This window comes from Amblyraja radiata, chromosome 1, assembly GCF_010909765.2.
Source record: "Amblyraja radiata isolate CabotCenter1 chromosome 1, sAmbRad1.1.pri, whole genome shotgun sequence".
In the NCBI taxonomy this organism is placed as follows: domain Eukaryota; kingdom Metazoa; phylum Chordata; class Chondrichthyes; order Rajiformes; family Rajidae; genus Amblyraja; species Amblyraja radiata.
Genome location: NC_045956.1, coordinates 170,166,798 through 170,194,533, shown reverse-complemented (window position 1 = coordinate 170,194,533; position 27,736 = coordinate 170,166,798). Strand labels below are relative to the sequence as shown.

Sequence of the window (27,736 nt, the reverse complement as noted above, 5' to 3'; positions counted from 1 at the left end):
CACAGATGTTATTTAACACAATGGATCATCTGGGGTACACCCTTAACTCAGTTCACATGTCAGTGACTTTGCCGAAAGAAAAGGTTACAGCCTTAATGGAGGCTTGCAGCAAAATCATTGACATCACTAAACCATCCATCAGACTGGTAGCAAGAATAATTGGCATAATAGTGGCTGCGTTTCCAGCCATACAAATCGGACCTTTCCATTATCAAAACTTACAGAGGGCTAAAATACGAGCACTCAAAAATTATGGTGGTCATTTTGACAGACCAATGAAGCTACCAACAGAGGCCATAATGGAACTAAAATGGTGGAAAGATAACATTAGGCATTGTTCCAATCCAATCATTATCAGCAACCCGTCTATGGTACTACAAACTGATGCCAGTGCACTTGGTTGGGGTGCTACCAATTCCATCTCCAGCTGTGGGGGAGATGGAATGCACAGGAGGCATCATTATTACAAACACTGGGCATAAACTACCTGGGAATGTTAAGTGCATTCCATGGCCTTAATTCATATTGTTCTGGGTTATATCATCAGCATGTTAGACTACATATTGACAACACCACCGTGGTAGCATATATCAACCATATGGGTGGAAACAAATCGACATCATGTGACAATCTGGCCAACACAATTTGGCAATAGTGTATCCAGAGAGATATTTGGATATCAGCTACCTACTTACCAGGTAAACTGAATTTAGTGGCAGACAACAGGTCACGCAAATTCAATGAAAACACTGAATGGATGTTGGATAAAAATGTATTGCTGAAATTACAGCACGGTATGGAACACCAGATATCGACCTATTCGCATCCAGGCTCACACCAGTTATCGAATTATGTTCATGGGAACCAGAACCTGGGGCAGCGGCAACAGATGCATTTTCGCTGCATTGGGGGATATTGTTTATTTATGCATTCCCTCCTTTCTGCCTCATCAGTCGAGTATTAAGGAAAATACAGCAAGACTCTGCGTCTGGTATTTTGATAGTACCCGATTGGCCTACTCAACCATGGGTCCCGGTGATACACGACATGGTTTTAGAACCATGCATCACCATCCATCATAGACTTAATTTACTGGTTCATTCCGCAACAAGGGGAAGTTAACCATGTCATAATTATATAAACCTATTAATTTGTAGAGTTTGAAAGCACCTCTACTACACCTGGGACTGACGGACCGAACAGTGGATATTATTTCAGCAGCCCACAAACAGTCCACCAAAAAACAGTACTTGGTGTCATCAAGAAATGGGAAAAGTACTGTCACAACAATAACATCACCCACAGATCTATGAACATCTGTTCTGGAATTCCTGGCAAGCCTCCATTACGATGAGAGGCTCAGTCATAGTGCCATCAACTGCGCCAGAAGTGCTCTGTCAACATACCTGGCGCAAGGAACAGAGCGGCATTCTGTTGGGACACACCCTGGTAACCAAACTCATGAGGGGCATTTTTAATGTTAATCCCCCAAGAACCAGGTACTCCCAAATATGGGATGTGAGCATTGGACTGACCATGTTAAGAAACTGGTCTCCAGCTACAGCTCTGTCCCTACAGAAACTGACTATGAAAACAGTCATGCTGATGGCCTTGGTCACGGCACAAAGGGTCCAGTCACTACAGAAACTAAGGCTGGACAACATGACTATTTCATCTGGAAATTTAACTTTTCACATCAATGAATTAGTCAAACAGAACAGACAGGGGTCGGCAGGCCTAAAAACAGAATTCAGGGCCTACCTGAAAGTTGATCGTCTCTGTATTGTAACACACTTACTATTATATATGGAGTATACTAAGATCATCAGAGGCAAAGAAATGTCACTTTTAATCAGCTACAAACAGCCACTCAAAAAAGTGACAGTCCAGACCATCTCTAGATGGCTAAAACAGGTCCTAATAAAGGCTGGAGTAGACACTAGCATTTTTAAATCTCACTCCACCAGTGCTGCAGCTACATCTGCAGCTATGAAGTTAGATGTTCCTATGGACCAAATCCTCAAGACAGCTGGATGGTCAACGGAGAAAACTTTCCAACGATTTTATAAGAAACCAGTAATTGAACCTGGAACATTTGCAGAAACAATTTTAAGTTCTGTAATATAATTTTTACCCAAAAATAGGGGCTATAATTTGGTGTTAATATATTTATCGTTGGGTTTTCAATATCGTATTGATGTCTAATGATGTTAACACTATTCTCCCCATAATCAAGGCAGATGTGATGCATGGACTCGTTTCCAAGGCATGAAATCACAGAGCTTTAAAATCTTCACGTAGTCACTCACGTGACTCCGAAGTAAAATAGTAAGATTAAACGAGAACTTACCAGTTTGAAGTTTGATCGTTATTTTATGAGGAGTAACGTTGAGGGAATACGTGCCCTCCGCTCCCACCCTTGATCATATACTCAACTGGTATCTCTTCTCTAATCTTACTATGTTTAGTCATTACAGTTATCAGTGATTTCACACCGCTGCTTTGAAGAATGACACGCATGCGTCGTGGCGGGGTTCTTCACGTATTCCCTCAACGTTACTCCTCATAAAATAACGATCAAACTTCAAACTGGTAAGTTCTCGTTTAATCTTACTATTAACGGGTCCTTTTCACAATGGCAGGCAGTGACTAGTGGGATGCTGCAAGGCTCAGTGCTGGGACCCCAGTCATTTACAATATATATTAACGATTTACACGAGGGAATTAAATGTAACATCTCCAAGTTTGCGAATGGCACAAAGCTGGGGGGCAGTGTGAGCTGTGAGGAGGATGCTATGAGGCTGCAGGGTGACTTGGACAGGTTGGGTGAGTGGGCAGATGCATGGCAAATGCAGTATAATGTGGATATACAGTATATGAGGTTATCCACTTTGGTGGCAAGAACAAGAAGGCAGATTATTATCTGAATGGTGTCAGATTAGGAAAAGGGGAGGTGCAACGAGACCTGGGTGTACTCATACATCAGTCACTGAAAGTGAGCATGCAGGTACAGCAGGCAGTGAAGAAACCTGATGGCATGTAGGCCTTCATAGCGAGAGGATTTTAGTATAGGAACAAGGAGGTCCTACTGCAATTGTACAAGGCCCTGGCGAGACCAAACCTGGAGTATTGTGTGTAGTTTTGGTCTGCTAATTTGTGGAAGGACAGTCTTGCTATTGAGGGAGTGCAGCATAGGTTCACCAGGTTAATTCCCGGAATGGCGGGACTGGCATATGATGAAAGAATGGATCGACTGGGCTTGTATTCGCTGGAATTTAGAAGGGTGAGGGGTGATCTTATAGAAACATAAAATTCTTAAGGGGATCGGACAGGCTTAATGCAGCAAAAATGTTCCCGATGTTGGGGGAGTCCAGAACCAGGGGTCACAGTTTAAGAATAAGGGGTAGGCCATTTAGGACTGAGATGAGGAAAAATGTTTTCACCCAGAGAGTTGTGAATCTGTGGAATTCTCTGCCACAGTAGGCAGTGGAGGCTGATTCACTGGATGTTTTCAAGAGAGCGTTAGACTTAGCTCGTAGGGCTAATGGAATCAAGGGATATGGGGAGAAGGCAGGAACGGGGTACTGATTTTGGATGATCAGCCACGATCATATTGAATGGTGGTGCTGGCTTGAAGGGCCGAATGCCCTACCCCTGCACCTATTTTGTATGTTTCTATTGTTTCTAAGTCATGTTCACAAGACCGTCGATCACCTGTTCTCACTGGTTGTGTTGGGCACGGTGGCACAGCAGTAGAGTTGCTGTCTAACAGCACCAGAGACCTGGGTATGATCCTGACTATGGGTGCTGTCTGTACATTGAATACATCTTCTCCTTGTGACCGCATGGATTTTCTACGAGTGCTCTGGTTTTCTCCCACACTCCAAAGACGTACAGGATTGTAGGCTAATTGGCTTTGATAAAATTGTAAATTGTCCCTAATGTGTAGGGTCGTGTTAGTGTGCAGGGTGATCGCTGGTAGACGCGGAGTCAGTGGGTCGACGCGGACTGCTATTTCCGCACCGTATCTCTAAAGTTATTCCCGTTTATTCGCCCACTCCGTACAAACTGGGGAACATCTACAGAGGCCAATTAACCTACAAACCCTGCATGTCTTCAGGATGTAAGGCAGCACCCGGGGTCAGGATCGAACCCTGGTCTCTGGCTCCGTGAGGTTGGGTAGCAGCTCTACCAGCAGCGCCACTGTCTAAGGGATTAGTTTAGATCGGCATCCTGTTCAGCACAGGCATGGTGGGCCGAAGGGCCTGTTCTTCACTATGCTGTTCTATGATGCACTAGTTTAGAGATACAGCGGCGAAACAGGCCCTTCGGCCCACCGAGTCCGTGCTGACCAGCGATCCCTACACATTAACACTACCCAACACACACTAGGGACAATTTACAATTTTTCCAAAGCCAGTTAGACTACAAATCTGTACATCTTTGGAGTGTGGGAGGAAAACATAGAAGCATAGAAACATAGAAAATAGGTGTAGGAGTAGGCCATTCGGCCCTTCGAGCACTTCCCTCTCTCTTCTCTCTCCCCCTCTCTCTCTCTCCCCCCTCGCCCCCCTCTCTCTCTCCCTCTCTCTTCCCCCTCCCTCCCTCCCACCTCACTCTCCCTCTCTCTCCCCTCTCTTTCCCCTAACTCTCTCTCCCCTCTCTTTCCCCTAACTCCCTATCCCCCCCCTCTCTCTCTCCCCCCTCTCTCTCTCCCCCCTCTCTCCTCTCTTCCCCTCCCTCTCTCTCCCTCTCTCTTCCCCCTCTCTGCCTACCATCTCACCCTCGCTCTCGTCCCCTCTCTCCTCTCTCTCCCCCTCTCTCCCTCTCTCTCCCTTCTCTTTCCCCTCTCTCTCCCCTCTCTTTCCCCTAACTCTCTCCCCCCCTCTCTCTCTCTCCCCCCCTCTCTTTCTTCTCTCTCTCCCCCTTCTCTCTCTCTCCCTCTCTCTCTCCTCCATCTCTCTCCCCCTCTCTCTCTTTCTCCCTCCCTCCCTCTCAGCTCTCTCTCTCCCCCCCCTCTCTCTCTCATCTCTCTCTCCCTCTCACCCCCATTTCTCCCTCCCACATCAATCTCCCCCAGGCTCTCTCTCCCCTCTCTCTTTCTCCTCTGTCTCTATCTCCTCTTTCTCTTTGACCCCCCCATCTCTATCTCTTCCCCCCTCTCTCCCTCTCTCTTTTACCACCCCTCTCTCTTCTCCCTCTCTCTCCCATTCTCTCCTACCCTCTCCACCCCCTCTCTCTTCCCTCTTTCTTCCCTCTCACCCCTCTCTCTCTTCCCTCTATCTCTCCCCCCTCTCTCCCCCCTTTCTCTCCCCTCTCTCCCCCCTCTCCCTCTTCTCTCTCCCCATTCACGCCCCCTCTGTCTCTCCCCTCTCTCTCCTCTCACCCCCCCTCTCTCTCCCCCCACTGTCTCCCTGTCTCCTTCCTCCCCTCTCTCTCTCCACCTCCCTTTGAGAGTCTGTCCCTTCGGCACAGACTCTCGCGGCAGCGGCAGCGGCAGCGGCACAACGCTTCCGACGGCTCCGCGGCCCGGGACACTCGCACTGTCCGGAGCGCTCCATGGCCAGAGCTGCAGCGAGCGACTCGCAGCGCCGCAAACACTCGTCCTTCCCGGCTCCCCGCATCTGTTCCCGCCGCTGGTTCTGCTCCCATCCCTCCCGCAGCCCCTGCTCTCCAACACCCGTGGACCATGCAGTTTATCCGAGTTTTGAAATTTTCGCTGATCACAAAATTTCTCACCACTGAGCGTGAGAAATTTCTGATCAGCATGAGGGCGTGAGAGTTCGCTTGAGGGCGTGATTCTCACGCTCAAAGCGTGAGAGTTGGCAGCCCTGCTTTAAGATCCCCCCTCAATCTTCTAAATTCTAGTGAGTACAAGCCAAGTCTATCCAGTCTTTCTTCATATGAAAGTCCTGACGTCCCAGGAATCAGTCTGGTGAACCTTCTCTGTACTCCCTCTATGGCAAGAATCTACAATTTTACCAAAGCCAATTAGACTACAAATCTGTACGTCTTTGGAGTGTGGGAGGAAACCGGGTATCCCGGAGAAAACCCACGCAGGTCACACTCACAGGGAGAAGGCACAAGCTCCCTACAGACAGCACCCCTAGTCACGATCGAACCTGGGTCTCTGGTGCTGTCAGGCAGCAACCACTGTGCCATCACTAAGTCCAGCAGAGGAGAAATAACATTGCAGACTAACATATTTAGTGTCAAATTGCAATCTTGCAAAGATTAGTACTGAATCAAATTTGAACGTTGGATTCCGTTTCAACGAATAACCAGAGTCAGAAGAAGAAATGCCATTGTGCGAGGACAGAGATAAGCGATAAACAGTGCAGGCAGCTCCCTCGTGTGAAGGAGAGAACTGGTATACATCTATACCCGTGTCGATCGCGGGTCAGCACCAACCCCGTGGGCCAAAAGGCCAGTTTCTATGCTGCATCTCTAAAACTAAATCTAAATCCAGTGATAAATAGACAGAGCAGGGGGAACGTGGTTCCCATTCACATTGACAAGGCTCTGGCACAAATCTCATTCATGCATTCAGTGGAAAGCTGAACAAATCCATTGGGGGAAAAGGGGCAGATGGAAACGGTGAAGGAGGAGGTTTGAGCGCTGGGCAAATCTCACCACAGACACTCTGTGGCCCCAGTTATGCTGTAAAATTCTCCGCCATCCAGTAAATACGCCAAATGTACTTGGCTTCAGACGCTCGGCTCTGTCAGCCTCTACAGCCAGCGCTCGGTATTGATGACATGACCGTCTCTGATTACGCCGCTGATTTTATGTATCTTTACCGAGTCACTGTGTGAAAAACACTCTGCAGTTTGTCATTGCCAATCAAGCCCGTCCACCGCCCCACACCCTGTCGGCAGCTCAGCCAGCGTGGCCTTGACTGCCTGCCTGCCTCTCTTGTGGCTGACTGAGTACATTGGGCAGGTGTGGTGTTTTATTGCGGTTTGTGCAACACTCTTTCCTGTGGCAAGCCAAGGTTAAGCAACCACCATTGGAATTAGTAGCACAGAGCCTCTGGTCGGCAGAGTGTGGGAAATAGGGGAACAGGATTGTGTGTGTGTGTGGTGGTCTCTCTCAACTGCTCTCCCCCTCTCTCTCCCGCTCTCCCTCTCCTCCTCTCTCTCTCCTCTCTCCCCTCTCCTCCTCTCTCTCTCCTCTCTCCCCCACTCTCTCTCTCTCTCCCCCTCTCTCTCCCCTATCCCCCTCTACCTCTCTCCCTCCCCCTCTCTCTGTCTCCCCCTCCCGCCCCTCCGCCCTCTTTCCCTTCTCTCCCCCCCTCTCTCCCCCCCTCTCTCGCCCCCCCCCCTCTCTCTCCCCCCTCTCTCTCCCCCCTCTCTCTCTCCATCTCTCTCTCTCTCTCCGTCTCTATCTCCCCCTCCCTCTCTCTCCCCCTCTCTCTCAATCTCCCCCTCCTCCCTCTCCCTCTCCCTCTCTCTCTCCCCTCTCCCCCTCTCCCTCTCTCCCCCCTCTCTCTATCTCTCTCTCCCCCTCTCTCTCCCTCTCTCCCTTCTCTCTCTCTCTCCCCCTTCTCTCTCCCCCCGTCTCTCTCTCTCCCCTCTATCCTCTCTCTCTCTCTCTTTATATATATATGTATATAGTATATATACACTAGAATATATATTAGTGTATGTATATGTATATATATATATGTACACACGCGCACACACACTCACACATATATATAGAGAGAGGGAGAATGTGTGACAGAGAAACACAGGGAATTGCAGATGCTGGTTTACAAAAATAATAGGCACAAAGTGCTGGAGTAATTCAGCAGGCCGGGTTCGATCCCCACTACGGGTGCTGTCTGTACGGTGTTTGTACATTCTCCCCGTGACTTTCCCCCGAGATCTTTGGTTTCCTCCCACACTCCAAAGACGTACAGGTTTGTAGGTTAATTGGATTGGTATAAGTGTAAAATTGTCCCTAGTGTGTGTAGGATAGAGTTAATGTGCGGGGACCCCTGGTGGGTGCGGACTTGGTGGGCTGAAGGGTCTGTTTCGCGCTGTATCTCTCCACATAATACAGTGGTGTTTCCATGTATTTAGGGTCGGTCCCTGGCACTGTAAGGCAGCAACTCTACTGCTGCGCCACCGTGCCACTCTTACAATTCTGTTCCTTCTATGCAAAGGTTATTTTGTTGAGACGTTTTGTCCTCTTTTCTTTAAGTTCTATCCTCCACATCTATTCCCCAAGAGGACTCACTCTGTCCCACTTGCTTACAGCTCTCATATGTTCCCATTTCTTTTCATGATCAAACCTTCCATATCTGTTGCCATCCAAAGTTCCTTAATATTTCCCCTCAGTCTTTGCCTTTGACTTTTTCTGGAACATGCTGGCCATGAACATGAAACTTTTTAAAATACACCCACTAGTAACAGCACCTTTAACTTACAACACAACATTGAATTCACCAATGTTAGGTCACCCCTACACACCTCGCCCTGTTGTCCAGAGAAGCAGCCTGTCCCACTGAGTTATTCCAACACTCTGTGTCTGATGTTGTTTAACCTGCAAACATCTGCTCCCTGTCTCTTTTCCCCAGGTCCTCGTGTCCACTCCTTCCCCACTTTAGGACCCTCTCCATAACTAACCTTCTGTGGGCAGTGCAGTGGCGCAGTGGTAACGTTTGAGTTTAGCTTCTCGTCACGTGTATTGAGGTACAGTGAAAATATTTAGTTGCGTGCTAACCAGATTAGGTCTTTTGTGCCCCTGTCCCATGTAGGAAACCTGAACGGAAACCTCTGGAGACTTTGCGCCCCACCCAAGGTTTCCGTGCGGTTCCCGGAGGTTGCAGGTGGTTGCCGGAGGTTGCAGGTAGTGGACGCAGGTAGGGAGACTGACAAAAACCTCCGGGAACCGCACGGAAACCTTGGGTGGGGCGCAAAGTCTCCAGAGGTTTCCGTTCAGGTTTCCTAAGTGGGACAGGGGCATTACAGCACGAGGGACCCAGGTTCGATCCTGACTACCGGTGCTGTCTGTACAGAGTTTGTACATTCTCCCATGGGTTTTCTCCAGATGCTCTGGTTTCTTCCCAAAGTCCAAAAACATGCAGTTTTGTAGGTTAATTGGCTATTGCAAATTTGTCCCTAGTGTGTAGGATAGCGCTTGTGTACGGGGTGATCGCTGGTCAGTGCGGTCTCGGTGGGCCGAAGGGCCTGTTTCCACACTGCATCTCTAAAGTCTAAAGTGTTAAATAAACTACGTAGAAACTTATCAGAATTTTGGTCACTGTTCCCAAAAATGTTCCCCCGTCGATACTTTCACCACCAGCCCAGCCTTGATCCCATTCCTCTATATATCAATGTTGTAAAGGGTCTAGCTATTTACTGTACATGTTGTCCTCCAAACTAAAATGATTTTACTTAAGGGGTAGTGAAACGTGTTGGTGCATCCTGACGTCAGTGGTGGGCAAATTAATGGAAAGGATACTTAGAGATAATATATATAAGCATCTGGATAAACAGGGTCTGATTAGGAACAGTCAACATGGATTTGTGCCTGGAAGGTCATGTTTGACTAATCTTCTTGAATTTTTTGAAGAGGTTACTCGGGAAATTGATGAGGGTAAAGCAGTGGATGTTGTATATATGGACTTCAGTAAGGCCTTTGACAAGGTTCCTCATGGAAGGTTGGTTAAGAAGGTTCAATGGTTGGGTATTAATGGTGGAGTAGCAAGATGGATTCAACAGTGGCTGAATGGGAGATGCCAGAGAGTAATGGTGGATGGTTGTTTGTCAGGTTGGAGGCCAGTGACTAGTGGGGTGCCACAGGGATCTGTGTTGGGGTCCACTGTTGTTTGTCATGTACATCAATGATCTGGATGATGGTGTGGTAAATTGGATTAGTAAGTATGCAGATGATACTAAGATAGGTGGTGTTGTGGATAATGAAGTAGATTTTCAAAGTCTACAGAGAGATTTATGCCAGTTGGAAGAGTGGGCTGAAAGATGGCAGATGGAGTTTAATGCTGATAAGTGTGAGGTGCTACATCTTGGCAGGACAAATCAAAATAGGACGTACATGGTAAATGGTAGGGAATTGAAGAATGCAGGTGAACAGAGGGATATGGGAATAACTGTGCACAGTTCCCTGAAAGTGGAATCTCATGTAGATAGGGTGGTAAAGAAAGCTTTGGTGTGCTGGCCTTTATAAATCAGAGCATTGAGTATAGAAGTTGGGATGTAATGTTAAAATTGTACAAGGCATTTGTGAGGCCAATTCTGGAGTATGGTGTACAATTTTGGTCGCCTAATTATAGGAAGGATGTCAACAAAATAGAGAGAGTACAGAGGAGATTTACTAGAATGTTGCCTGGGTTTCAGCAACTAAGTTACAGAGAAAGGTTGAACAAGTTAGGGCTTTATTCTTTGGAGCGCAGAAGGTTAAGGGGGGACTTGATAGAGGTCTTTAAAATGATGAGAGGGATAGACAGAGTTGACGTGGATAAGCTTTTCCCACTGAGAGTAGGGAAGATTCAAACAAGGGGACATGACTTGAGAATTAAGGGACTGAAGTTTAGGGGTAACATGAGGGGGAACTTCTTTACTCAGAGAGTGGTGGCTGTGTGGAATGAGCTTCCAGTGAAGGTGGTGGAGGCAGGTTCGTTTTTATCATTTAAAAATAAATTGGATAGTTATATGGACGGGAAAGGAATGGAGGGTTATGGTCTGAGCTCAGGTATATGGGACTAGGGGAGAATACGTGTTCGGCACGGACTAGAAGGGTCGAGATGGCCTGTTTCCGTGCTGTAATTGTTATATGGTTATATGGTTATATGGGGTGCAGCTTGATAAAACTTTGGTTAGGCTGCACTTGGAGTATTTTGTGCAGTTGTGGTCACCCCATTACAAGAAGGAAGTGGGGGCTTTGGAGATAGTGCGTCAGAGATTTGCCAGAGTGCTTCTTGCTTTAGAGCATATTAGCTCAGGGACAGACTTGGATTGTTTTCTCCGGAGCATCGGTCGTTAAGGTTGATGTTGACCTGATGGAAGTATATAAAATGGGAGCATATAAAGAGGCAGAGATAGTGTAGATAATCAGAACCTTATTCACCGGGGTGCAAATGTCAAAGACCAGAGGGCATAGCTTTAAGGTCAGGGGTAAATGTTTGAAGGAGATGTGTTTTTTTGTATAAAATCTCTTTGTATTAAATCTTGTCCCTCTCATCTAAAACCCATGGCCTCTTGATTTGGTTTCCCCTACCCTGGTTAAAAGACTGTGCATTCAGAAAGACTTCTGTAATTTGATGGGGGGGATATTCTGAGTTTATTGAAAAGCATTTGAAACGCAGGGGATCTCTATTACTTTTAATACCTTGCCTGAATTACAGCACAAATAATCATTTCCGGTAGTTAAAATAATGAGAGGCCAGACTTAGTATTAATAATTACAGTGCTACTTTATTGTAAACAGCTGAAGGTTTACAAGAAAAGACAAACCCCAATAATTTAGTAGGATGAGAGGGGACCTTATAGAAACACATAAAATTCTTAAGGGATTGGACAGGCTAGCTGCAGGAAAAATGGTCATGACTTCTTGACTCTTATACTCAATGCCCAGACTGATGAAGCCAAGCATACCATATGCTTTCTCTATTATGCTTTCTACTTGAATTGCCATTTTAGTTGGCCTTTATATATCAATGTTGTACAGTGTCTAGCTATTTACTGCATATGTTTCCCTTACATTTCCAATCGTACAATCTACCAGGTTAATAATGCTGTCATCATGTACTGTCTTTCTGCTGGCTGGTTAGCACGCAACAAAAGCTTCCCCCTGTACCTCGGTACACGTGGCAACAAACTAAACTGAACTGCACTGCTTAGGGTAGAAACAAAATGCTGGAGTAACTCAGGTAGCATCTCTGGAGAGAAGGAATGGGTGACATTTCGGGTCGAGACCATTCCTCAGTCTGAAGAAAGGTCTGAACCCGAAACGTCCTCCTCTTCAGAGATGTTGCCTGTCCTGCTGAGTTACTCCAGCATCTTGTGTCTACATTCGATTTAAACCTGCATCTGCAGTTCTTTCCTACACACTGAACCGTTCTTGCCATCAACTATATACTGTCCCCTTAGATTCCTGATTTTACAATCTGCCTCTGCAGCCTCTGGACTTTTTTTATCTGCACTTTCTCCGTAGCTGCAGCACTATACTCTACGCTCTATTTGTTTTCTCTTTTGCAGTATTTGCTGTACTCATGAGTGGTGTTATTTGCCTACGAGCATGCAAAGCAGGTTTGGCCCAGTGTCTTGATACAGGTGATAATTATAAACACATGCCAACGTTCACATCAGTACTTGTGCAACCATATTTGATATTTATGTGCATGTACACATGTGTATGGCATGAACATTACATTATGCAAATAGGTGGTTATTCAAAACCTTGTCTGTGGGTGCAGTCATAGACCTGTACAGCACAGAAACAGGCCCTTCAGCCCACCTTGCCCATGCTAAACAAGTTGGCATAATAGTCCCATCTGCGCTGAATTTAGCTCTTAGTTTTCTCAATCCGTCCTAATAGAGAAGAATATAATTTATTTAAGAAGGAACTGCAGATGCTGGAAAATCGAAGGTACACAAAAAAGCTGGAGAAACTCAGCGGGTGCAGCAGCATCTATGGAGCGTATGGAGAATATAATTTAGTTTGGTTTATTATTGTTACCTGTGGAGTGAAAAGCTTTTATTTGCATACTATCTAATCACAGAAAAGACTAGACATGATTACAATCAGACTATCCACAGCGTACAGATACAGGACAAAGGCTGTGGAATGGAACAGCAGATGCTGGTTAATACGGAAGATAGACACAAAGGTGCTGAGCACCAGTTCCCTCCCCTCTACTTTCAGTCTGAAGAAGGCTCCCGGCCTGAAACGTCACCCATCCTTTCCCCTAGAGAAGCTGCCCGACCCGCTGAGTTACTCCAGCACTTTGTGTCTATCTAAAAGAGAAAAGGTACAGACACTCAGAAACAAATAGTGGAATAAAATGTGAACCGTTTTACTGTGTGCATGTGTGTCTGCACACAAAGGCCTATGTGTACATGAATGCATTGCCATCGCATCTGCTACTGCAGATGCCAAAGATGGCATCTCTTCCAGAAGGAAATGCAGAATTCCAAAGACGGACAGGTTTGTAGGATAATGAACTTGGGCAAGTGAGTAGGATAGTGCTGGTGTAGGGGGTGATCGCTGGTCGGCGCAGGCTTGATGGGCCGAAGAGACTGTTTCCACTATGTATCTCTAAAGTCTAAAGTATAAAAGCGCAGCGCAGTGGCGTCGCGGTTGAGCAACAGCCAAATGCCCCCTGTCCCACTTAGGAAACCTGAACGGAAACCTCTGGAGACTTTGCGCCCCACCCAAGGTTTCCGTGCAGTTCCCGGAGGTTGCAGGTAGTTGCCTGAGGTTGCAGGTAGTGGAAGCAGGTAGGGAGACTGACAAAAACCTCCGGGAACCGCACGGAAACCTTGGGTGTGGCGCAAAGTCTCCAGAGGTTTCCTTTCAGGTTTCCTAAGTGGGACAGGGGCATTACAGACCACCAGGTACAGCAGGCAGTGAAGAAAGCGAATGGCATGTTGACCTTTATAACAAGAGGAATTGAGTTATAGGAGCAAAGATGGCCTTCTACAGTTGTACAGGGCCCTAGTGAGACCACACCTGGAGTATTGTGTGCAGTTTTGGTCCCCTAATTTGAGGAAGGACATTCTTGGTGTTGAGGGAGTGCAGCGCAGGTTTACAAGGTTAATTCCCAGGTTGGTGGGACTGTCATATGCCGAGAGAATGGAGCAGCTGGGTTTGTATACTCTGGAGTTTAGAAGGATGAGAGGGAATCTTATTGAAACATATAAGATTATTAAGGGTTTGATCACGCTAGAGGCAGGAAACATGTTCCCGATGTTGGGGGAGTCCAGAACCAGGGGCCACAGTTTAAGAATAAAGAGTAAGCCATTTAGAACGGAGACGAGGAAACACTTTTTCTCACAGAGAGTGGCGAGTCTGTGGAATTCTCTGCCTCAGAGAGCGGTGGAGGCAGGTTCTCTGGATACTTTCAAGAGAGAGCTAGATTGGGCTCTTAAAGATAGCGGAGTCGGGGGATATGGGGAAAAGGCAGGAACGGGTTACTGATTGTGGATGATCAGCCATGATCACATTGAATGACGGTGCTGGCTTTTAGGGCCGAATGACCTACTCCTGCACCCATTGTCTATTGTCTATTGACTAGAGGTCGATCTTGACTATGGGTGCTGTCTGTACGGAGTTTGTACATTCCTCCCCCGTTATCTGCATGAGCTTTATCCAAGATCTTTGCTTTCCTCCCACACTCCAAAGACGTGCAGGTTTGTAGGTAATTGGTTTGGTAAATAGGGTAGGATAATATTAACACACGGGGATCGCTGGTCGGCACGGACTCGGTGGGACGAAGGGTTGTTTCCGCGCTGTATCTCTAAACCTAAACTATGCTGTACTGTTGCAGTGAAATACCTTGGCGGTACAAAAGCCAACTTTTATTTTTCTTTTCTTCCTCTTCGCAGGTTACGCCACCAAGCACACAAGGAGCTCTATGCCTACAAGCAGGTAAGACCCACTAAACCAACCGGACAATCTAATGATGTGTAGGAAGGAACTGCAGATGCTGATTTACAACAAAGATGGACACAAAACGCTGGAGTAACTCAGTAGGGACAGGCAGCATCTCTGGAGAGAAGGAATGGGTGACGGTTCGGGTCGAGGCGCTCATCAGTCAGGGGAGCGGGAAACAAGAGATATGGAAGAGTAAGGTGTGAAAATGATAGGTCAAAGGGGACGAAGATCAAGGAAAATGTAGAATAAATGATTGTTAGTTTGGGGAAGTTGACAACGAGGCACACAAAGTAAAATCTAATCAGGAGGACAGTCAAACTAGGCGAGCACTAGATGTATAAGAAGGAACTGCAGATGCTGGCTTCCCTTTCCCCTGACCCTCAGTCTAAAGAAGGGTCTTGACCTGAAACGTCACCTATTCATTTGCTCCACAGATGCTGCCTGACACGCTGAGTTACTCCTGTGTTTTGTGTCTATCTTTAGTCTAAAGATTACGAGTTAATGATGCCCTGATTCTATTGACATCCAGTTATTGGAATGGCAACTCCTTTGTGCAAATAATCCTCCCCTTCCCCAAGGTAAAAAAAAATGTGAGTTAATCACTCTTAATTATTTCAAGGATTTCAGCAAACGTGAAGAATTGTGGTTTACGCACTGTGTAAAAGTCTTTCCTGCCACACAATCTCCATGCGACAGAAGAAAGGCGTTTTAATAGTGTCTCAGGAGGTTTTGCAGAGCTTTTCCCTGTCAGTGGAACTTCCCTGTCTTGAAGTGTGGTTACTGTGTGACGCAGGGTTGTGGAATAGTGTCTATTCAAAAGGACACAGAGTGCTGGAGTAACTCAGCTGGCCAGAGGCAGCATCTCTGGAGGTACACAAAAATGCTGGAGAAACTCAGCGGGTGCAGCAGCATCTATGGAGCGAAGGAAATAGGCAACGTTTCGTGCCGAAACGTTGCCTATTTCCATCGCTCCATAGATGCTGCTGCACCCGCTGAGTTTCTCCAGCATTTTTGTGTACCTTCGATTTTCCAGCATCTGCAGTCCCTTCTTAAACACAGCATCTCTGGAGAACGTGGATGGGTGACATTTTGGGTCGGGACACATCTTAAAACTGACTATAGGTGTGGGGGAGAGGGGGAGAAACATGGGAGAGATGAGAGGCAGGACAAAGCATGGCAGGTAATGTGAACACAGATGAGGTGGGGGTGGGGGTGGGAGGGGGGGGGGGGGATTGGAACAAAGGCCAGAGGTTAAAGCAGAAGGTGTGAGACAGATGGATTAAAGAGTGGAAGCATCAGAGATCTTGGTTCGACCCTGATGTCTGTAAGCTGTTTGTATATTCTCCCTGTGACTGCATGGGTTTTCTCCAGGTGCTCCGGTTTCCCCGCGCATCCAGAGAGAGCAAGAGAGCGAGAGGGAGAGAGAGAGAGAGAGAGAGTCAGTACCCCATTCCTGCTTTTCCCCCATATATACCTTTATCCCTGACAGCTAAATCCCTCTGTTGAAAACATCCAGTGAATTGGCCTCCACTGCCTACGGTGGCAGAGAATTCCACAGATTTACAACTCTCCGGGTGAAAAAGTTTTTCCTCATCTCAGTCCTAAATGGCCAACCCCCTTATGCTTAAACTGTGTAGATAAAATCTGTGGACAATAAAGGAGAGGGGAGCAGCAGGGAATATGAGCTGCCTGGGGATGTTCAAAGAAAACCACTAATGAGGCCAAATATAAAATCTTTTCTTCAAACAGTTCATATATAAGGGACATAAAAGAATGGGTCACTTAAAGACAACTGTAATAATAGCACAAACGGCAGAGGTACTCAGTTGCAGATTTTGATTAAAGAAAGCGATGGAAATGATTCCACAGTAGAGAATAAACTTAAACAGCAAGGGGGAAGTAATTAGTCGAGCTAAAACTGGAGAAGGCCCCCAGGGCACAACACGACATGATTCAAGAAGGGATCACTCAGCACATGTGTGTGTGAGAGTGGGGGTGGGCTATAGTTGGAATGTCATTGAAGAGTTTAGAGGGATATGGGCTAAACTCAAGCAAATGGGACGAGCCATCTTGGTCGGCATGGGCAAGTTGTGCCGAAGGGCATGTTTCCATGTTGCACAGCTCTATAACTCTATGTCGTGTACTGTCTCTGTGTTCATAAGATCATAAGTGATAGTAGAATTCGGCCCATCAAGTCTACTCCGCCATTCAATCATGGCTGATTTGTCTCTCCCTCCTAACTCCATTCTCCTGCCTTCTCCCCATAACCTCTGACACCTGAACTAATCAAGAATCTATCTCTCTGCCTTAAAAATACTTACTGACTTTGCCTCCACAGCTGTCTGTGGCAAAGAATTCCACAGATTCACCACCGTCTGACTAAAGAAATTCCTCCTCATCTCCTTCCTAAAAGAATGACCTTTAATTCTGAGGCTATTACCTCTAGCCCTAGACTCTCCCACTAGTGGAAACATCCTCTCCACATCCATTCTATCCAACCCTTTCATTATTCTGTACGTTTCAATGAGGTCCCCCCTCATTCTTCTAAACTCCATCAAATATAGGCCCAGTCAAACACTCATCATATGTTAAGCTGCTCATTCCTGGGATCATTCTTGTAAATTGTTAACTACTATTCCAACCCTCTTGTATGTCATTATGATTGTGCGTATGTTTAGTAAGATTTGTACTTTACTGTATGCAAAAACGAAATTACACTGCACCTAAGTACATGTCACGATAAAGTACCATTGGACGATTGACTCTGTGATAGAGGATTGATAGAAGACAAAAACAGGCTTTTATGAGGGAAGTCTAGGGGATGTTGGCAGAATAAAAGTTGGATTAGTGAAAATGAACATGGACAATAAATGAGAGGAGAGCAACAGGGAACATGAACGTCCTGGGGGTGTTCAAAGAAATCCGCTAATAAGGCAAAATATAAAATCATTTTTTGTTAAACAGTTGATATATATTTGATGATCATGTGTGTTTGATGGTTAGTGTGGGCCTGAGGGCCTGTTTCTGTGCTACATGACCCTATAACTCTTATAAAAACATTTTGTCCGGCAGAGAGTCTCGGGAATTCTGGACCATAGGGGTTCTTCAAAGAGGAGGCTGATAAATGTTTAAAAGATCAGGATATGTTTGTTGATATGGGGAGCCAGCGAAGATGAAGGCTGGGACAGATCAGCCATGATCCTGTTGAATGGACAGGCAGGCTAGATGGACTGAGTGGCCTGCTCCTGCTATTGAGACATAGAGTCATACAGTGTGGAAACTAGCCCTTCAGCCCAATTTGCCCCATACCGGCCAACATGTCCCATCTACACCAGTCCCACCAGTCCGCATTTGGCCCATATCCCTCCAAACCTGTCCTATCCATGTACCTGTCTAACTGTTTCTTAAATGTTGGGATAGTCCCCTAGGTTGTTTCGTTCTAAATGGGTTGGTTACAGGAAGAACGTTCCTACTTTTTAGGGGAATTCACATCATGAAGCAATAGACAGCAGGGATTTACAGCAAAATCCCAAAGGGAAACGAGGGGGAAATCCTGTAATTCATTTGATGATTGCAACATGGAAATCTTGGCATGCAATGTGGTGGAGACTTGGGAGCAATGGGAGTGGGAAGGTGGGAATCAGGGAGATTAGCGGATGGCAACAGTGGCACAGCGGTGGAGTTGCTGCCTTGCAGCGCCGGAGACCCGGGTTCGATCCTGACTACGTGTGCTGTCTGTATGGAATCTGTCTGTTTCTCCCCCGTGACCTGCTTGGCTTTTCTCCGAGATCCTGGTTTTCTGCCCATGTTCCGAGAGACGTGCAGGTTTGTAGGTTAATTGGCTTGGTGTATGTGTAAAATTGTCCCTGGTGTGTGTAGGATAGTGTTAATGTGCGGGGTTCGCTGGCAGCACCAACTCGGGTGGGCCGAAGGGCCTGTTTCCACACAGTATCTCTAAAAAAAATCTAAAACTAAAGTAGAAGATGAGGAATATAAGCCTCAGTAGAGGACAGTAAAGCTCAGACTATTGGGGCAATAAACAGCAGACAATATGTTATGGTTATCTCCTTGGGAGTTTTATTGAATAATATTTTGTAAATGATTGTAGGTTTTCTCAATGTGACCCATTGTGATTCCTGTTTGTTTTGCAGGTCATACTGAAAGAGAAAGTAAAAGAACTCAATTTGCATGAGGTAAGGAGTTATCGAGACTCCCTGTTTAACTCTTTGTGCTGTTGTACCTTTACCCCTGCTCACCGTCTCCAACCCCATAGCCACTGTGGCAGGCAGACCCCATCCTCCGATACCCTCTCCCCTAGTCTGCCTTCTGTCCAGGTTAAACCTGGATACAAGGAACTGCAGACGCCGGTTTACAACAAAAAAAAGACACAGTGTGCTGGTTTACAAAACATCACCTACCTGTGCTCTCCAGAAATGCTACCTGACCCGCTGAGTTACTCCAGCAGTCTGTGTCTTTTTTTGTGCAAGGTGAACTGCATGTTATATAGTGGCGTGGAAGGTAAGATTGAAGACCAGGCAAGCAAGTTATACTGCAACACCTACACGTTATTGTAAGCCTACACAATACATACAATACAATACAATACAATACAGGTATATTCGTCACATTGCACATAAGTGCAAGTGAAATTCACTGCCGATCCCTCCACGTTACTGACTGCAGCCGGCACGTGAAAGGTTAATGTGTAACGTTGAATAACAGACTGTGCAAGTTATACTGTATGCGCCGCCTACACATTATTGCATCATCAACCTAAAACTCAGCAAGTCAGGGAGCAATCCGGGAAAACACGTGGAGACACAAAGAACTGTCTAGGAGATTTACTAGAATGTTGCCTGGGTTTCAGCAACTAAGTTACAGAGAAAGGTTGAACAAGCTAGGTCTTTATTCTTTGGAGCGCAGAAGGTTAGGGGGACTTGATAGAGGTCTTTAAAATGATGAGAGGGATAGACAGAGTTGACGTGGATAAGCTTTTCCCACTGAGAGTAGGGAAGATTCAAACAGAGGACATGACTTGAGAATTAAGGGACAGAAGTTTAGGGGCAACATGAGGGGGAACTTCTTACTCAGAGAGTGGTGGCTGTGTGGAAGTGAGCTTCCAGTGGAGGTGGGTGAGGCAGGTCGATTTTATCATTTAAAAATAAATTGGATAGTTTGTATGGACGGCAAGGAATGGAGGGTTATGGTCTGAGTGCAGGTAGATGGGGACTAAGGGGAAAATAAGTGTTCGCACGGACTAGAAGGGCCGAGATGGCCTGTTTCCGTGCTGTAATTGTTATATGGTTATATGGTTATAACTGAGGTGCTGGACTCCTGCATGGAAACGCCAAGTGCTGCGGTTACTCGGCAGGTTAGGCAGCATCTGTGGAGGGAATGGATAAGGGACATTTTGCACCAGACTGGAAATGGCCCTGACCTGAAACGCTACCATATCCATGTCCTCCAGAGATGCTGCCTGACCCGCTGAGTTACTTCAGCACCTGGATATTTCACGTCATGTATATGCTGGATCAGTGGGGGGGGGGGGCCATTTTCCTTGTTTGTGGGTCAGTGACTAGGTTGACGTGTTGCTGTCCCTGGTGCTATCAAGAGTTGTGCAGATGCGGTTAGGATCTTCACAACGTGCGCATTCCAGCACCCCGCCATTTTAACTCCTAGTGTTTGTGGGAATGGGAAGATGGTAATTGGTCCTTAAAATTATTCCATCGCGTTGTTCACTCCCCGTGGTCATTTTCACAAAGATTTGCGAGGCTTTGGAATGACACAGCAATAGGACCAAACACACAAAGTGCCGGAGTTACTCAACGGGCCGGGCAGCATCTGGGGAGGGAATGGACAGACGATGGTTCAGGTCGGGATCTTTCTTCAGACGGTTTGGAGCAGTGGGCAGGAAGCCAGAAAAGAGAGATGGGGGTGAGGCGAAGTCTGGGGAGTGATAGGTGGATACGGGCAAGAGGGCAGCAGGAATCACGGTGGAGGGTGGGAGGGGGGGGGGGGGTTAGGGCAGTGAGACAGGGCCTCACAGAACTCCCATCAGAGAGAAGGGAAAAAGTAGGCACACTTTGAGGAGATTTCACAGTGGAGCTGTAAAATGGAGACAGGCAACAAGAACTGCAGATGCTGGTATCTTGGGAAGAATATAAAGTGCCAGAGGAACTTGGCAGGTAAGTTAGAACTGGGTTCATCAAGTTTGTTTTATAACTACCTTTGTTAATATGTTGTTTGTTTTACCACACCCTTTGAAACTGTACAAGGTGTGGTTCTGTCGGTCTGCAGTTGGCATTTTAATTGGTGGCATTGAAAACATTGAGACGGATATTGAGAATTACAGCAAAATCTTGGTCAGGATTTTCCTTGCGTAAGAGGGCCACGGAATGACAAATGGAGTTTAATTCAGATAATTGTGAGTGTTGGACTTTGGGAAGTCAAACTAGGGAAGTGGTGTAGGGCCCTGAAGGGTGTCCCAGCAGAACAGGTACATAGTTGCTTGGAAGTAGCATCACGGATAGACAGGGTGGTGAATATGTTTTTTTGCGCAACAGGCCTTTATCTGTCAGTTGGGATGTTATGTTTTAGTTGTGCAAGACTGCACATGCGAGGCCACACTTGGAGTATTGTGTTCAGTTTTGGTCGCCCTGCGATGGGAAGGATGTCGATCAGCTGCAAAGAGCGTAGGATAGTAAATTGGATAGTTATATGGATGGGAAAGGAATGGAGGGTTATGGTCTGAGCGCAGGTATATGGGACTAGGGGAGAATACGTGTTTGGCACGGACTAGAAGGGTCGAGATGGCCTGTTTCCGTGCTGTAATTGTTATATGGTTATATGGTTATATGGTTATTATATGGATAGATTGACAAGGATGGATGGCACGGTGGCCTTGCGGTAGAGCTACTGCCCTACAACTCCAGAGACCCGGGTTCAATCTTGACTACGGGTGCTGTCTGTGCAGAGTATGCACGTTCTCCCCGTGACCTGCGTGGGTTTTCTCTGAAATCTTCAGTTTCCTCCCACACTCCAAAGGCGTACAGGTTTGTAGGTTAATTGGCTTGGTATAAATGTAAAATTGTTCCCATTGTGTATAGGGCAGTGTTACCGTGCGGGGATCGCTGGTCGGCACGGACACAGAGGGAAGAAGGGGCTGCTTCCGCACTGTATCTCTAAACTAAACTTGAGGAACTGAGCTATAGAGAGAGATTGAGCAGGCTAAGATTTTGTTCCTTGGAGCCCCTAGAATCATATGGGGCTTAGATATGGTGAATGCACACAGTCTGTTACCAGGTTTTGGAAATCAAGAACGAGAGGTTTAGGTTTATTATTGCCATGTGTACCGAGGTACAGTGAAGATATATACAATGTATTTCATGTAATGTCATCTCTTGTCTGGACCTTGGCTCTGAAATCTTTTTTTTTTTTTTTTAAGTTTAATAATAAATATAAGCCTTATTTGCATGCTATCCAATCAGATCAGATAATGCTGTATATAAATGCAATCAAGCCAGTGCTGGCTCAAAGGGCCTAATGGCCTACTCCTGCACTGATTGTCTATTGTCAAACTTATACAATAGGTAGAACAAAGGGGGAATAAAATAATGTTTAAGAAGGAACTGCAGATGCTGGAAAATCGAAGATAGACAAAAATGCTGGAGAAACTTAGCGGGTGAGGCAGCATCTTATGCAGCGAAGGAAATAGGCAACGTTTCGGCCCGAAACGTTGCCTATTTCCTTTGCTCCATAGATGCTGCCTCATCCGATTAGGGAAATAAAATAACTCACCTTCAGAAAGGAGATGAAGAATTTCTTTAGTCAGAGGGTGGTAAATGCAGAATTCATTGCCACAGACGGCTGTAGAGGCCAGGTCATTGGGTATTTTTAAGGGTGTCAAGGGTTATGAGGAGAAGGCAAGAGAATGGGGTTGAGAGGGAAAGATAGATCAGCGTTGATTGAATGGCGGCGTAGACTCAATGGGCCGAATGGCTTTAATTTTGCTCCGATGACTGATGAACTTTGAAGAAGGGTCCCAACCTGAAACGTCTCCTATCCTTGTTCGCCAGAGATGCTGCATGAGCTATACGCTGAGGTTACATTACTTAGCACTATACTTGTATACATGTTGTATCAAGGACAGAGTCATGGAGTGTGGAAACTGTGTGGAAACAGGCCCTTGGGCCCAACTTGATCACACCGGCCAACAATGTCCCAGCTACACTAGTCCCGCCTGCCTGCGCTTGGTCCATATCCCTCCAGACCTGTCCTATCCACGTACCTGGCAAATTGTTTCTTAAATGTTGGTATAGTCCCAGCCTCAACTACCTCCTCTGGCAGCTTGTTCCATACACCCACCACCCGTTGTGTGAAAAAGTTACCCCTCAGATTCCTATTAAATCTTTCCCCCTTCACCCTGACATGGTTTTCTATTTTTATTCTCTGCTTGTTGTTACAGCCTGTGGCAAATGTCACCAAATAAATTTACAAAGCAGCATCAGCGATTTTTTTTTACATTCGCGGCGTGGAGTTTCTTCTGTATGTTGTGAAGGCATTGCCTTCCAGGGACGACAGAAGCAGAGAGCTGTGAAATATTGTTGAAACGCATTACGCATTGACTGATAGAAAAAGAAGATGGGATAGCCAGGATAAATAAACTGCATTCTCCCGGAACAATCCCTTTCACCAAATGTAGCCTCTTCTCCCACTCCCTCTTCTCCGCTGCCCATCGGGCAAAAGGTATAAAAGTGAGAAAATGTACACCTCCAGATTCAGGGACAGTTTCTTCCCAGCTTTTATCAGGCAACTGAATCATCCGAGCAACAACTAAACAGCAGACAAAATGTGTAGGAAGGAACTGCAGATGCTGGTTTAAACCGAAAATGTTGGAGTAACTCAGCGGGACAGGCAGCATCTGTGGAGAATGAATCGTGACGTTCAGGTCAAGCCCCTTCTTCTGAGCAGTCCTGAACATCTACTACTACTTCCCAGTTGACTGGAATCACGCAAGCTTCCTGACAGACAGGAAGCAAGCAAGATGAGGCTGGAAAAGGCCAACTCTAGGCCCCCGCAGACCCTCAGCATAGGAGTCACCGCAAGGCTGCGTACTTCCTTCCTGTTCCCGCCCCTCCCCTCTACTCTCTCGAACAACAAACAACGACTTCCCCTCCACCTGTCAGCGTCGCAAAGTTGGCGGACGCGACACAACCCTGAGTGGACTGATCCAGGTTGGGGAGGAATTTGCCTACAGACAAAAGGAAGGTGTCACAGATGGCGTCCTGGTGCAACAACCCAGAGCTCGAATGCTCTTAAGCATGGAATTGATTGTAGACTGTAGGAAGCTCCCCCTCCCCTCACCCACTCACTCACCATCAACAACACCACAGTCACATCTGTGGAGTCTTTTAAGTTCCTGGGAGCCATCATCTCCAAGGACCTTAAGTGGGGGGCTACCATCGACTCCACAGTCAAAAAGGCACAACAGGATGTACTTCCTGCGGCAGCTGAGGAAGCACAATCTGCCACAGGCAATGATGGTCTAATTCTACACGGCCATCGTAGAATCTGTCTCACCTTCTCCATCATGGTCTGGTTTGGCTCAGCTGCCAAGCACGACACCTGGAGGCTGCAACAAATAGTCCAAGCAGCTGAGAAGGTTATTGACTGCAACCTTCCCTCCATTGATGAACTGTACACTGCAAGGGCCAGGAAGCGAGCGGGCAAAATCATCTCTGACCCCTCTCACCCTGGCCACAAACTCTTTGAATCACTTCCCTCTGGAAGGCGACTCCGGATTGTCAAAGCTGCCACAGCCAGACATAAAAACAGCTTGTTACCACGAGTGTAGACAAAACGCTGGAGAAACTCAGCGGGTGAGGCAGCATCTATGGAGCGAAGGAAATAGGCGATGTTTCGGGTCGAGACCCTTCTTCAGACTGATGTGGGGGTGGGGGGAGGGCGGGAAGAAGAAACAAAGAGGCGGAGACAGTAGGCTGTGGGAGGGCTGGGAAGGGGAGGGGAAAGAAGGAGGAAGCAGGGACTACCTGAGATTGGAGAAGTCAATGTTCATACCACTGGGGTGTAAACTGCCCAAGCAAAATATGAGGTGCTGCTCCTTCAATTTACGGTGGGCCTCACTCTGGCCATGGAGGAGGCCCAGGACAGAAAGGTCGGATTCAGAATGGGAGGGGGAGTTGAAGTGCTGAGCCACCGGGTGATCAGGTTGGTTAATGCGAACCGAGCGGAGGTGTTGGGCGAAGCGATCGCCAAGCCTTACCATGAGTAGTAGCTCTACTCAATAACTTTTATTTCATTCCCATATTTAAACAATAATGTTTTATTATTAATGTTTTATGTGTCATTCTTCATTGTTACTGTGCGAGCGGAGCACCAAGGTAAATTCCTTGCATGTGTACATACTGGCCAATAAACCTATTCACTCTTCTTCATTCATTCATTCTTCTTCTTCTATCTACCCCTACATGCCTTTATTAATAGTAGGCTAGATTATTGTAACGGTCTCCTTGCAGGTCTTCCAAAAAAAACTGTCAGGCAGCTACAGCTTGTTCAGAACGCTGTTGCTAGAGTTCTAACAAAGACCAAAAAATTTGAACACATTACACCATTCTTAAATCCTTACATTGGCTCCCTGTATGTCAGAGAATTGATTTAAAATCCTGCTGCTCACCTATAATCACTACATGGTTTAGGGCCAAAGTATATCCACTGACAGTGCTTCCACTAGATAAGGGCCTGCTAGAGACCGCTAAGATCTTCTGAAACCAACTACTAGTGATTCCCCAGATAATACAAAACATGGGAAAGCAGGATTTAGTTACTATGCAACAAATAGCTGGAATAACTCCTGAGATTTAAGACTTGCCTCAACTTTGAACCTACTTTAAACAAGACTGAAAACTTTTATGTTTACTTGTAGCTTTCAGCTAAATCTTAACTACATTGCACTTTTAACTTTGCACTTTTATAATGCATTTTTAATTTTGCTTTTCTTTTCTTTAGTTCTTCATTTTATTTCTTTTATTATTTCATTTATTGTATGACATGTTTTTATGTGAAGCACTTTGAGTCTGCCTCGTGTATGAAATGTGCTATATAAATAAAGTTGCCTTGCCTTGCCTACCTCATTGGTGACCCTCTTTGATCGGACTTTACTGGCTTTGCCTTGCACTAAACGTTATTCTCTTATCATGTATCTAATCTCTGTAAATGGTTCGATTGTAATCGTGTGTTGTCTTTCCGCTGTCTGGTTTAGCACGCAACACAAGCTTTTCACTGTAAATCAGAATTAACATAGACACGGAACTGAACTGCAAACCACAAAGTGCTGGAGTAACTCAGCCAGGTCTGGCAGCATCTCTGGAGGACATGGATAGGCAACGTTTTGGATCGGGACTCTTCTTCAGACTTCTTGTAATAGGGATGGAAAAAGCCTGAACAGAGGCGGGGCGGGACAAAGCCAGGCAAGTGATAGGTGGATACAGGTGATTGGCAGATGGATGGACAAAGACCAGAGATGAAAGGAGCCAACTTTGTTGTTTTAGGTCAGAGACTGAAGCTCTCCCAGTAGAAATGTTAACTCTGTTTCACTTTCCACAGAGGCTGTCAAACCTGCTGTGTGTTTCCAGTATATCTTGTTTTCATCTCAGATTCCTAGCATTTGCAGTGTTTTTGTCTTTCATATATACAGTATGTTGGCTGGTTGCGTTGGCAATGGACAACTTGAGTATTAGTGGTGAGCTTAGTTGCAGTGTCACCTTACATTTGACCAGATTCTGTGACGGTTTTACAATATATCATTGTCAGTTTAGTTTAGTTTAGAGGAAACAGGCCCTTCGGCCCACCAAGTCCGCATCGACCGACAATCTCCGCACATTCACACTATCTTACACACTCTAGGGATAATTGACACTGATACCAAGCCAATTAAACTATATACTTGTACGTCTTTGGAATGTGGGAGATCTCAGAGAAAACCCTCGCCAGTCACGGAGAGAACGTACAAACTCCGTACAGACAGCACCCGTGGTCAGGATCGAACCCGGGTCTGCTGTCGCTGTAAGGCAGCAACTCTACCGTTGCGCCATCGTGCCACCACACGTAACAAATATTGTTATGGCTATACCTTTGTACTTGGATGGGGATAGAGGGATATGGGCCAAACGCAGGCAGGTGGGACTAGTGTCGATGGGACATGTTGGCCAGTGTGGGCAAGTTGGACCGAAGGGCCTGTTTCCACGCTGTAAGACTCTATGACAGATGGCACAATGGGCTAAGTGTTCGGCTGGCGACCGGAAGGTAGCCGGTTCGAATCCCGCTTGGAGTGCATACTGTCGTTGTGTCCTTGGGCAAGACACTTCACCCACCTTTGCCTGTGTGTGAATGTGTGTGAGTGATTGATGGTGGTCGGAGGGGCCATAGGCGCAGAATGGCAGCCACGCTTCCGTCAGTCTGCCCCAGGGCAGCTGTGGCTACAGAAGTAGCTTACCACCACCGAGTGTGACTGAGGAGTGAATGAATAATGCGATGTAAAGCGCCTTGAGTATTAGAAAGGTGCTATATAAATCCCATCCATTATTATTATTATTATGACTCCACGATATCAGTGCTATGGCAGGTGATAATGCTGGTCAGAGCAAGAGAGGCAAGGTTTTCCAGTCAGACAAGGGAAGGCTATGATTTCCTGTTCACCCTCGGAGATCCAGAAACCTCTACCCTGCCTACGTTGAGTGTAACTGTGTCTGTGCTCAGACGGAAAGATGTGCAGTAAACAGAACTCTCGACGTGTTTACTCGACAACCCCTCCTGATGCTGGCTCACCTCCTATTTTTAGACTGACCTCTGAGGGTTTCGCCGTTAAAGGAACTGCAGAGCATCAGGAAGGTGACACGGATAAAACTCACCTGCCAAGTGGTAGAAATCTATATGATTGCAGATTTTAATTTGACAACCTGAATATTCAGTGTCGGCCCACGGCAAACAATGCTACAATGTAGAATTGTAAATGGGAGATTGCTGTGTGAGACCACAACGTGAGCCTTCTTCATGGACCTGCGGTCGTTGTGTAAAAGCCAGGGTCATTATCTGTGCAGATGTTTCCTAGTTTCCCCTT

The 27,736-nt window shown here is 46.4% G+C and overlaps 1 protein-coding gene across 1 annotated transcript in view; it reads left to right on the top strand.

Moving 5' to 3' along the window:
* Positions 1–27,736, top strand: part of rnf24 (ring finger protein 24) — a 165,024-nt gene that overhangs the window by 107,103 nt on the left and 30,185 nt on the right. The window contains exons 3-4 of the mRNA XM_033035380.1: positions 14,553–14,595; positions 18,753–18,794. Coding sequence (XP_032891271.1) covers positions 14,553–14,595; positions 18,753–18,794 — 85 coding nt within the window. The remainder of the gene's footprint in view (positions 1–14,552; positions 14,596–18,752; positions 18,795–27,736) is intronic.